Raw genomic sequence first — 12,977 nt, 5'->3', positions numbered from 1 at the left:
AAAAAAAAAAAAAAAAAAACTTGCTCACTTTAGCAGATAATTTCGTCAAGTCCATGAAAAAAAAAAAGATAAACTGAAGAAAACCAAATAAAAAAGAAAAAAAATATCGTAACTTTACTTTTTTTGCCTGTAGCGACGGGTCGCCGATAAAAAAAAAGAGAAACCCCACGAAAGGCAATTGTCGCTAAAGAGACTTTAAAAGAGACATAGCTCTCTGCTGCTCGAAGAACTTGTTGATAAAAATTATATCTTCGCCGGATTCTGAAGAAGTTGGGAGCTTTGAGCCGGGGGGGATAAAGATAAATCGACCAAAGCGCTTTGTTGCAGAAGAAGAAGCCAACAAAAATGAGAAAATCCCAAATCAACCAAAAGGTGAATGCGTAAGAAGTAAGAACTTCTAAAAGGTCTACTACTACTACTCTACTTAAGGGGTTTTTAATCTAATTGTGGTTAATTAAACATCTTCTGTGACCTTTTTAATTTTCATCACCCATCCACCAATAATCAATTCAAAAAAAAAGTTATATATTTTCTAGTTTACAAAAAGGTTATTGTAAAATTAAATGGGGAAGAAACACACAAAAGTAAAAGGTGAACTGACAAAAATATCATCATTTTGAGTTTTTCTACCACAATTAATACATATTTTCAAATGTTCCAAAACTAAAAATTAATAAAATTAAAACAATGTTAAAATCGTAACATTGCAACCACCATGTGTTCTTTTTCACTCATCCTTCTCTCTGATTCCAAACCTAATTACCGACAACCCCAATCAAATCTGAATCAAAGGTGATTCATGAAGTCGGAGTCAATGAAATCAGTAATTGCGACACTGCAGAGGACTAGACAGTTCGATGGTTTTGGTTCTTTAAGAGATGGGTATGTAGGTTTATTGAATTTGGATACAGTTCTGCGAAGTTTTTAAGCTATTGTTTTCATCTTATGAAAATTCAGGAAAGATCCCTCAAAATTCAGGAAATGCTCCTTAAACTTCAGGATGACCTTCGTAAAAGTTTGGATTTCAGGATGAACATAAGGATGGATAATCAGACTCTGTAATGATGTGGTCTTTAAGACTATGTTTTGTTAGAGAATGTTTGTTAGAGAATGTTTGTTAGAGAATGAACATAAGCTGAACTTGAGAGAATGTGAGCTGATTGGTTTAGTTAGAATGATAACATTTTCTTATACTGAATCATTCACATCCCATCTCCCAACAATGTGTTTTCTTATTGATAATGATGGCTCTGAGACTATAAATCATTCACATCTCATCTCCCATGACAGTCACATTTGAAGATTGAGGAAGTATAGTTGAGAATTCATGAAGACTTTCTTGAAACTTATTCCCTGATTTCAATATTTATTACAGGGAATGAGGTTGAAGATTTCGCTAAGCTATTTCATGCAGCAGATAATACAAGATGCAAGTATGTTTTGGATATCTGCATATGAGACAGTGTTCCTTTATCCAATTTTACTATATATGTTGTTTAGACATATATGATGCTTGAGAAACCTTTTAAATTTTTTTGGTACTTGTATGATGTATAACATTCTCAAATGTTTATGTTAGCATTTTGCTTTAACTGTGACTGAGCTTCATGAAAGGTTGTATGAAATTCAGAAAAGATTGTATGAAATTCAGGAAAGATTCTAAGAATTTTAGGAAGGATTTTCTTGAACTTGATAATGGCTTTCATAAAAAAGTTTAGATTCCCAAACATGAGAATATGCACAAAAATGAAATCATTACCCATCACTAATGGAATAATCTAATAATATTTGACACATTGATCCAAAATACAGGAAAACGGTCAATTCCCCCATGAACTATGTTACTTTATCGCGTGCATACACGAAACTTTCGTTTGTGCTTAGTCCCCCATTAACTACCGACAAAATTTGAATATCGTACATGAACTATACAAATCCGGTTAAAAACCACAAATCGTGAGACGGTGTTACTATGCCGTTAACAAATGATGACTAGGATGCCACGAGCTACAGAACGACGTCGTTTTCATATTTTAAAAGGAACCACATTTTATTTAAAAATAACAAAACCAGGAATCGAACCCGGTACCTGTAGTTAGAAGAGATAGTCACTAACCAACTTAACTACTATATTATTTATTGTAGGTATAAACGGATATATGAATATAAACCTTTTGAAAAACTAAGAAATATAAACCCTAATTTTCTTTCTTTTTCTCCGATCTTCCTTTTCTCCTTGACTCACTCATTCTGCTGCGTCTCAAGCCCTAACTGCAGAGATTAATTTTAATTGAGACATTTATCACCCAATTCAATTTCAGTCTCAACTTTATGTTGATTTCCCTTTCCCTTTCCCTTTAACAAAATCAAGTTGAGCTATTAAAGAATGAGTAACGAAGAAATCTCAATTTAAAGCGAATTCGATCTAATCCACCGAAGAATTCCCAATTTTTGAAATTCATAAAGAATGATTAAGAAGCCACGATCAGTCACATGTTATCGAAAAAGAGGAAGCAAGAACAGAGAAAAGGGGTTTCCTTTTCTTAGTTACTTTTGTTAATTTGTGTGTCTGTCTTGTATATATATATATTTGTATATCCGTTTGAGTGAGTAACGAATATTAAAGTGGTTCAGCTCGTTTTGATTCGCTTGTGAGCATCGGAGGTCTTGTGTTCAAGTCTTGATTTTGTAGTATTTAACCTCAAATTTTAAAATTTTTCCTTTTCAGAAAACAAAACGACGTCGTTCAGTAGCTCTACGTGGCATCCTAGTCATCATTTGTTAACGGCACAGTAATATTGTCTCATGATTTGTAGTTTTTAACTAGATTTGTATAGTTCATGTAGGATATTCAAATTTTGTCGTAGTTAATGGGAAAATAGGTACAAACGAAAGTTTCGTGTATGCATGCGATAAAGTAACATAGTTCATGGGGGAATTGGCTGTTTTCCCTCCAAAATACACCAAAAAATTATATTTAGAAATACATATATTTAAATTTCTGAAGGGTCCAATAATATTTAGGAATAACTTTTTGAAATTCAAGATGGTCTTCATAAAGATAGTAGTTAAAAAAGATTACATGTTTAAAGTTTTATTGCTTTAATTCAGGATGGTTTAAACATGTTGTGTGCTCTGCCATGGAACATATTGTTCATCATCAACTTTTTTTTGGAATAACATACTCAACTTCCTTACACCGTTTCTTTCTTCTTTGCTAAAATCAGTATGTAAAAAAAACCCACATTACAATTAAACACATCAAAGATATCACATACTTCTCCAACACAGGACACAAGATAATTCTATCTTGTAAAGAAACACTAGGTAACAACCCGCACTATGTGCAGTATAAAATAATTATTAAATGTTTTTAATGTAATTTTTATTTACAAAATCTATAATATTTATCGGTAATTGGAATCTAAAATTCGATTGTGTAGTTTATATATATATATATATATATATATATATTTAAATATATAAAATTTTGTATAATAATTAAAATTTAACCCGTGAGAATTATTATAATATCAATCTTATATCATCATATCATATGAACAAAGATTTCTTAAAATTTATTTTAAAGATTTTATAAAAATGTAATTAAAAAATATAATTAAGTTAAAAAGAGAATATAAAAATTTAATTTTGGGTGTCAATTATATTTTTGGAATACTGATATAAATATTATTAAAAACTTATGACAACTAAAGGAAATAGTGTCTAGAATTCTGTTAGTGCGACACATCAGCATTTTGTGTGAGAATACTTCTCTTTTAATATATATATATAAGGGATTTCAAAGATATCACAGACATAACACTAAAATACTTCATAAAATCTGTTTAGGAAGGTCTTCCTAATATTTATGAAGGCATTCTTGAATTTAGGAAGGCTTTCCATAATGAAGAACACAAACTTTCACTCAAGTGCCCATTTTCTCATCTTCATCATCAACTCTCTGCTTTGTTCTTGAAATACCTGCTATCATGTATATCATCAATCACTTGAGTTAGAGCTGAAAACTTTATTCAACAACATGATCAGTCCATGAATTCAATTTTTGTTTTAACATTGCTTCAAGAGATATCTTATATATCACATTTAAACTAATTCTGCAACACTACCAGATTGATTAACCTTAAAACTTCAAGAAACACTACCAAGTTGATCTGTGCCATTAGAAAAACAATTCAAAAACTCATAGCAAACTAGATACTTTACCAAATTCAAGCACTCCTAAATACCTTACACTTCTTCTCAAAAGAATCATAATTCATAAGAATACTTAAAACTCTCCCACATAATCTTACCATTATTTCTATCATCTTGTAGCATAAGATTCCCAGAATACAAGTAGCTGAATCATGCTCCTTTCTTCCACCTCTCACCACCATATCCATCGTTGTTCCTCTTCCTCTTCGACGATCTCTCTCTTTGTCCTGATGACAAGAGTCTTCCACCAACTCTAGCAAATCTGTAAACCATATTGTTAATATGTAATTTCTCGATTTGCTTGGTCTTTTATCATCGTCTTTTCGTATTTATCCTTTTCTTCATCATCTTTGTTGACTTGGAAGTGATTATTCAAATTCAAAGGTAGTCATGTGAGAGGGCGAGCTGAGATTGGAGCAGGGTTCAAATCGAACTCTTCATTTCGATTATCGAAAGGCCAGATCGAGATAGATCACATACTCTGTTTCTTAGATCAGAATCGTTTACGCATTTTCTCAGTCGTGTGCCTACACAGAATAGCTGACCGGTCAACGTCAGAGCCCAGAACGAGATGCAACGACGGCGACGTTTCTCCTAGAAGTGGCTGAAGATGAGCTAGATTTTAGATGTGGTGATTCACGACAAGCTTCACCAAAAAAATCCAAAATCGTGAGGTTAATTTTTAAAATAAGAAATTCTGTATATAAATTAAATATCAAATATTACTTAATACTACATTTGGAAAAATTAAGCTTACGTGCTATTTTTAGAAGAAAAACCTAAAATGATGCTAGTTTAGGGTATTTCTCAAAGATAAAATAACATTTTTTTTTAACTATTAACCAACCATTCCTTAAAATATTTTTAAAAATAATATTATTGTTAAATGATCAAAATTTTAGCTCCATTTTTGTTGTAGATATAGCAAGTTTATATATAGATATTAGATAACTATGATATAATATATGTTAAATGTGTAATTTTATTTTTGAGATTAATAAGTTTTGCTAATATAAAATTTTATCTATTTTAATATAAAATGTTGATACTGAATTGAAAAATATATATATATTATTATTATTCGGTCGTCTAAATAAGTTACGTAAAAAGAATCAGATATACCTAAACCGCTTAATCCAAAAAAAAAACAATTGAACCGGTTTGGTTAAATTGAGGAACCGACTCCAACCCCAAACCCGACCCATTTCCATTCGGGCGGTACCACCAACAAAAAGAACAAAGGGAAGAGACGCTGACATATATCGGAAAGAACTTTGTAGAAAACCAAAAAAAAAGCTTCAGAAAAAGAAAAAAATCTAAAAATCGTTGCCGTCTCCACAAGCAAGAAGCCTCTCAGTTCTCACAGCGAAGATGCCCACAGGTTCCCTTCTCTTTCGATTTCTTCGATTCAGTTAAATGTTTTATTCATCGATCTATAGTTTCCTCGAAATCGGTGTTGATGTATAGATGTACTCCTTTCGAATTTCGTAATTAGGGTTTTCGTTCATTCTGACGAGAGTTGATGGGTGAAGTTAGTGTTATCTTCGGGTAATGGTTTGGATTTTGACCTGATTGTTTTTTTGAACCTAATTTGTTTTGTTTACAGTAAGCGTGAAGTGGCAAAAGAAGGTGTTCGATGGTATCGAGATTGACATTACCCTGCCTGCTTATGTTTTCAAGGCTCAGTTGTATGATTTGACTGGAGTTCCACCTGAGCGTCAAAAGATTATGGTCAAAGGTGGTCTCTTAAAGGTGATATCTTGGTTTTCCCTTTTTAGTTTTTTTTTTTTTTTTTGTCACTAAGATCTGTGTTTCCGGGATTGTTGTTTCTTGATGTTGATGATGATGATGAATAACGTCTATCGCTTTTAATTTATGCAGGATGATGCAGATTGGTCTGCTATTGGAGTGAAAGATGTAAATCTCCTTTTGTTTTTCTTGCATTCATTTGGCACTTTTTTTTTTCCTGAATTTATTGATTTCTAATGATGTTTTTTCATTTATTTTTGTTCATTTATAGGGTCAAAAGTTGATGATGATGGGAACTGCAGATGAAATTGTTAAAGCTCCTGAGAAGGCCATCGTTTTTGCTGAGGATCTACCTGAAGAAGCATTAGCCACTAATCTGGTAATTCTTTTTTCTGCTGACTATAACTGTGTATGTGTGTGATATGACCCTTGAATATTCCCTCTCTATGGAATTGAATGAGAAACACCTTAAATAAGAGATTATTGGAGAATCCGCAACTCCCACACACACACACACACACACACGTTTTTCTAGCTGCTGTTTAAACTGATTGCCTTACAATCTACTGTTTCTTAGCTGTCATAGTTTCCATTTCGAACAAAGTACCTAGACTAGAAACAATTTTACGGTATACGAACAAGCAAGCTTTATCAGTGCGCTTCATGGGTTTGGTATTTTTTGCTAACTTTACAATCCTTGGACCCTAAACTATGCATACTCATCGACTTCAAGAAAGAAAGTAAATAAAACAAGATAAGCCAAACCTTTTGCTAGCATTGAAAAATTTGGTGTCATGTTTTGTTCATATATTTGGAAAATTTGGACATCCGTCCTAACAACTAACAAACATTACAATTGATTTTTTCAGGGTTACAGTGCTGGCCTTGTCAATCTTGGCAACACGTGTTACATGAACTCCACAGTGCAGTGCTTAAAATCTGTCCCCGAGTTAAAATCTGCATTATCCAAGTCAGTTGATCTATTATCCTTCTTTGTTCCTAATAAAAACACCCAGGAAATCATATGTCTTTATTAAGTATTGTTATCTCATACAAACAATTTCCTCTTAATAGTTACTCACTTGCTGCACGAAGCACTGATGTCGACCAGACTTCTCACATGCTCACTGTTGCCACACGTGAGTTATTTGGTGAGCTTGATAGAAGTGTCAATGCTGTTTCGCCTACACAGTTCTGGATGGTTAGTCTCTGTCCATATGATTTGTGATTTACTTACTATCCATGGTAGCTCCTCTGGACTACTAAAATCAGAACAAAAAAAAGAACAAAATTCCTTATCCAAAACAGTCTGTATCCTAGACAGAATTTAAATTGTGGGATTGAACAGAAATATATGCAAAGACTATATAAATAGGTCAACAACATTTGTCTACAATGTCATCTATGATCAATATGCAAGCATGCGTCTGTGGGGTTGTATGGAAGCCTCATTGCTGATGTCGTTTGCTAGTTCACATCATTACTGTCCATATTTCATCAAATGATTCGGAAGTTTTTAGTTCTATGCTCAAATCAACTATGGTAATAATGCAGGTGTTACGAAAAAAATACCCTCAGTTTAGTCAGCTGCAGAATGGAATTTACATGCAACAGGTTTGTTTCTAATTACAAACTCAGTTGCGTTAAGCCTTGAACCTTTCAGTTTGTGAATTCATGCTATTAAAATGTCTAACAGGATGCTGAAGAATGTTGGACACAACTGTTATACACACTTTCTCAATCTCTAAAAGCACCAGCTTCCAGTGAAGATCTTGATGCTGTGAAAGCACTTTTTGGTGTCAATCTTCGGAGCAGGTATCTGCACAACATTCGCATTTCAGTATCATTTCTGGCTTGTTATTTGTATAGACCATTCATATAATTGGTTTTTTAGTCTTGGATCTGCAAAAAATACAAATTGTGTGAGCAGACTTCATCCTGTAATTTACGACCATACACTTGCTTGGTATTCTTAATAAACAGGCTAACAGACAAAAAGGAGGGAAATACTTGAAAAGTTTTTTAGTTGCAGCATTTCACTTAGTCGTTTCGGTTTTCTACCTCTCAAGGATTAAACTATGTGTGCTTGGAATTGTTACAGACAATATTGTGATAGTAAAGTGCATGTGTGTGGGTGTGTATTATATGTAGCATATATTTGTTGAGGGTTTTCTTACAGGGAAATATATCAAATTTTGATTGCTGTGTTTATACATGTGATATTGACAACTGAAGATGTAAATACCTAAGTGGTTTCTCTCATCTTGCCTAGTAAATCGAATTGTCTTTTGTTTTTGCTCTGTAGGTTGCATTGTCAAGAAAGTGGCGAAGAAAGCTCAGAGACAGAATCTGTATATTCTCTAAAATGTCATATTTCACATGAGGTGAACCATTTGCATGAAGGATTAAAACATGTAAGCAAGTTTATAATCTTAATACGATTTTTTCTGATTTTTTTCCTGTGTTTTTTCGGATTCAGGAAAACTAGGACAATGTTTGCTTATATTCTGCTTATTATGAAATCTTGTAATTCTTCTGGTTAATTGTAGGGATTGAAAGGAGAACTTGAAAAAACATCTCCTACTCTGGGCCGTACTGCTCTTTACCTCAAGGATTCACTTATAGATTCCTTGCCAAGGTGATCAGTCTCTGCTTATTGTTTGTGATTTTTATTGCACATCTCAGTTCACTGTACTCCTTTTGTGGCATGCTTTTTATCCAAGCATGTCCCAGAGTACTTAACTTCGTCAACTTACTAAGTTAGTGCAACTGCTAAATCCTTTTTCCTCTGACACGGAGTTTCATCCTCTTATAATGTATCTTGAAGGTACTTGACCGTTCAGTTTGTGCGGTTCTTCTGGAAAAGGGAGACTAATCAGAAAGCAAAGATTCTCAGGGTATGTTTTCTTTCTGTTTTTGTATCTTAAGCAAAAGTCTAGATGCTATACATTCTTATGGTAATGTCTCCAACTTGTTGATCTTTGAAGAAAGTGGATTATCCGTTGGAGTTGGATATATTTGACCTTTGTTCTGAGGATCTCCGTAAGAAACTGGAAGCTCCTCGCCAGGTTTGTTCTGTCTATTGGTGAGCTCAATTTATCTGAACTGTTAAACCAAATCAACTGACGGCTGTGTCTTACAGAAACTTAGAGATGAGGAAGGTAAAAAGCTTGGTCTGCAAACTAGTGCTAAGAGTGGCTCAAAGGACAGCGATGTGAAAATGACTGATGCTGAGGTACAATACCTATTGGACTTATATAAATCATATATAAAGTCAAATCTTCTAAGAAGATTTGTTGCTATGTATTTGTTTGCAGGCGTCATCAAATGGTAGTGGAGAATCTTCCACAGTAAACCAACAGGAAGGTACATTATCTAAGACCCCTTTTCAACGTTTTTCTTTTCTGGCTTGGAAAGAGCCGTAATTGGCTTGATGTAATACTTANGTCTCTGCTTATTGTTTGTGATTTTTATTGCACATCTCAGTTCACTGTACTCCTTTTGTGGCATGCTTTTTATCCAAGCATGTCCCAGAGTACTTAACTTCGTCAACTTACTAAGTTAGTGCAACTGCTAAATCCTTTTTCCTCTGACACGGAGTTTCATCCTCTTATAATGTATCTTGAAGGTACTTGACCGTTCAGTTTGTGCGGTTCTTCTGGAAAAGGGAGACTAATCAGAAAGCAAAGATTCTCAGGGTATGTTTTCTTTCTGTTTTTGTATCTTAAGCAAAAGTCTAGATGCTATACATTCTTATGGTAATGTCTCCAACTTGTTGATCTTTGAAGAAAGTGGATTATCCGTTGGAGTTGGATATATTTGACCTTTGTTCTGAGGATCTCCGTAAGAAACTGGAAGCTCCTCGCCAGGTTTGTTCTGTCTATTGGTGAGCTCAATTTATCTGAACTGTTAAACCAAATCAACTGACGGCTGTGTCTTACAGAAACTTAGAGATGAGGAAGGTAAAAAGCTTGGTCTGCAAACTAGTGCTAAGAGTGGCTCAAAGGACAGCGATGTGAAAATGACTGATGCTGAGGTACAATACCTATTGGACTTATATAAATCATATATAAAGTCAAATCTTCTAAGAAGATTTGTTGCTATGTATTTGTTTGCAGGCGTCATCAAATGGTAGTGGAGAATCTTCCACAGTAAACCAACAGGAAGGTACATTATCTAAGACCCCTTTTCAACGTTTTTCTTTTCTGGCTTGGAAAGAGCCGTAATTGGCTTGATGTAATACTTAGATGATTGTTTCTCCATTATTCTCATTTCAAAGCAATTAAGAATCTTGTCAGAACCTAATTGTGAAGAATTTAATTCCGGTTTGTAATGGGACTTTATAGGTGCTTCTTCTGGGAAGGAAACTCACATGACTGGAATCTATGACTTGGTCGCTGTGTTGACCCACAAGGGTAGGAGTGCAGACTCTGGCCATTATGTTGCATGGGTCAAGCAAGAGAGTGGTTAGTTCCTTTCTCTAACAAACTTCGCATCTCTCTCTCTCTCTCTCTCTCTCTCTCTCTCTTACATGATCCCTCATTTTTCTCTTATCATTTACAACAACAATTCACATGGTATACAGGCAAATGGATTCAATATGATGATGACAACCCGAGCATGCAACGGGAGGAAGACATCACTAAGCTATCTGGAGGAGGTAAACACAAGAGCTTTTAATCCGCCTTTTATTTACTTTTTATGGTTCTTGCTTATTTCTAACTTCTTTCTTTACTGGGTTATAAATCATTCACAGGTGATTGGCATATGGCGTACATCATAATGTACAAAGCCCGCTTTGTCTCCATGTAATCTCTCTCTTTTCTTTTGTTGATTTTAGTTCTTGAAACATTCAGATCATTAAGAAGCTTATGTAGACCAACCTCAGAAATTTTATGTTCCTTTAAATTGTTACAAGCTGGATTTCGTCGCTATATTATTAAGACATTTATTTTACCTTATGATGACTCTTGGTTTAGGGTGTCACATTTTTATCATCAATTCACACAACATTTATTATAACAAAAAAAATTAATGTTGTTACAAATTTTGTTCCTCTTAATGGTTAAATTATAGATATCAAAATAACATCTTTGTGGTTTTATCATTACCTAATAATAATATAAAGAAATATAAATGGAAATGGCCCATCAAAAGAGGAGGGGCATTGGGATGAGATAGTCATATAGCAAATATGGTTAAGCATTGTCAAAATCAAACTAATCCCAATACATATCTGATAACAACTCATCAGTCACCATTTCAAACCATTTTACCCAAACAAGAACCTAAGAAGTGGACTACATTGATTTCTTAAGACTAACTTATCCATCCACTTGGACCACAAATTTGATTTTCTTTTTGACTTCTTCATTCAATTTGTTTGCTCATTCACAAAAAAAAAAAAAAAAAAAACGAGTAAGATCAGGTGTGATTGTGACTACATTTATAGATTCACAAATATATACATTGAAACGATATTCAATCCTCATTCAATAATTCCACTAAATATTAGTACTATTAAAATAACACTCGCTAAAGCCAAATCTTGAAGAAAAAGAAAATGGCAAAAGAAAAGTGAATAATAATTTTGGACCGACATCGTTTGTTGTTATATTTGACTAGGAGAAGACTAAAAATAAAAAAGGTAAGACATCTATATCAAATTTACCAAATTACCCTTCACTTCTTTAATTCTTCTCCACTCTGTTCATAGCTAAATCAGTCCACGTGTCATCGTTACTCCTCCGTAGACCCGGACCCAAACCCAAATCCATACCCGGAAACCAACGCGAGCCGGATTCGTAAACAAGCCCACCCACTTGCATATTCGAAGCCAAGAGCGAACTGAAACTCCCACTAGTAGTAGTACAATTCTGATCACCAACGGGTAACCCGTATAACATCCGGGTCGGATCCATATGTTGACCCGTAGTAACCCTCTCTACCTCTGGTTTTGACCCGGACCCGGACTGATGATGATGATCATGAGTAGGTTTCTCAGCAGAGACGGTTTGATGATTCTTGAGGTTACCACTACTACTCGACGGTGAAGATGAAGAAGAAGAAGCGGAACGTTTGTTGTTCTTGCGAGATCCGCCGCCGACGGGGATGTTACGGAGAGCGCCGCCTTTGGTCCAGTAACGGCGACAGTTTTTGCAAAAGTGACGGGGCTGTGAGAGGTTGTAGTTGTTGTAGTAACAGAACTTGGTGTTTGGTGAGTCGCAGCGAGGACACTTCAGCTGTTCTTGTTCTGGTTGTAACTCTGGTTGGTTCTGTTTCGCCGCGGCTGTCGCCATCATCATCATCGACTGGTTGTAATAAGCTGCAGCTGACGTCATATCCTGCATTTTTTTTTTTTCTCTGACTTAATTTACAAGAATATGTTTTGTTTTGGGTTGTGTACAGAGAGAGAGAGAGACCTTTAAAAAAAAATGGATTCTTGAATTTGGGGGAGAGTGAGGGGGAAGAAGTTGTAAGTATATAGAGAGAAGAGAGATAAAGAGTGGAGCTATTTGGTGGTGGGGGTAACTACGAGTTTTCCCTTCTTTTATTTTACCCAACAAAATGACAATTTTTCAACACTTTCTTGATTTTTTTATTTTATTTTTGGGTAGAGAGTTTTGTGTCATTGAAGATTTGGGAAAAAAGCTTAAAAATACTTCATCTATCTATCCTGCATTGTGTCATCTAGTTTTGGGTCTTTTTTTAATTGGAAGAAAAATACATCATTTAATTAAAACTTATGATTTAATATCTAAACTAAAAAATTTTGTTAGTTTCATATCTATATCAATTAATAATTAATTTTAAAATAATATGACATTAATATATAAGTTTATTTGATTTAAAATTAATTTTATTTAATATTTATTTTTATTACAATTTTGTTTTTACAAAATACAAATTTTATTTAAACAATTAACAATTAATTTATAAGATCTGAAGCACTTTCAAATCTGCTTTCTTTCTTCAGAATCGTGCATTAAACAAAAACATAGGAATATATG

The 12,977-nt window shown here is 34.0% G+C and overlaps 3 protein-coding genes across 5 annotated transcripts in view; 1 reads left to right on the top strand and 2 right to left on the bottom strand.

Moving 5' to 3' along the window:
- Window positions 1–416, bottom strand: part of LOC104742690 (NADP-specific glutamate dehydrogenase-like) — an 8,067-nt gene extending 7,651 nt beyond the window's left edge. The window contains exon 1 of one of the 3 annotated variants that reach the window (XM_010463711.2): window positions 114–416. The gene's annotated coding sequence lies outside the window, so the exon portion shown is untranslated. Of the gene's footprint in view, window positions 1–28; window positions 47–113 lie in introns of those variants that run through there. The other 2 variants (XM_010463710.2, XM_019236088.1) reach the window with 2 other exon arrangements.
- On the top strand, window positions 5,477–10,928 carry LOC104742687 (ubiquitin carboxyl-terminal hydrolase 6). The gene is made up of 17 exons (XM_010463706.2): window positions 5,477–5,599; window positions 5,825–5,970; window positions 6,100–6,135; window positions 6,239–6,346; window positions 6,837–6,937; window positions 7,042–7,168; window positions 7,522–7,581; window positions 7,664–7,782; window positions 8,273–8,381; window positions 8,517–8,605; window positions 8,795–8,864; window positions 8,955–9,035; window positions 9,110–9,202; window positions 9,285–9,333; window positions 10,314–10,433; window positions 10,553–10,627; window positions 10,724–10,928. Exons 1-17 carry the CDS (start codon window positions 5,590–5,592, stop codon window positions 10,777–10,779), a joined length of 1,449 nt encoding a protein of 482 aa, XP_010462008.1. The 5' UTR covers window positions 5,477–5,589; the 3' UTR covers window positions 10,780–10,928.
- LOC104742685 (dof zinc finger protein DOF1.7-like) lies at window positions 11,392–12,432 on the bottom strand. Its single transcript, XM_010463705.2, has one exon. The coding sequence runs from the start codon at window positions 12,315–12,317 to the stop codon at window positions 11,658–11,660; it is 660 nt and encodes a 219-aa protein (XP_010462007.1). The 5' UTR covers window positions 12,318–12,432; the 3' UTR covers window positions 11,392–11,657.

Source organism: Camelina sativa, chromosome 14, assembly GCF_000633955.1.
Source record: "Camelina sativa cultivar DH55 chromosome 14, Cs, whole genome shotgun sequence".
Classification (NCBI taxonomy): Eukaryota; Viridiplantae; Streptophyta; class Magnoliopsida; order Brassicales; family Brassicaceae; genus Camelina; species Camelina sativa.
The sequence above is the reverse complement of the archived record's forward strand: the minus strand, read 5'-3'. Positions and strand labels throughout refer to the sequence as shown.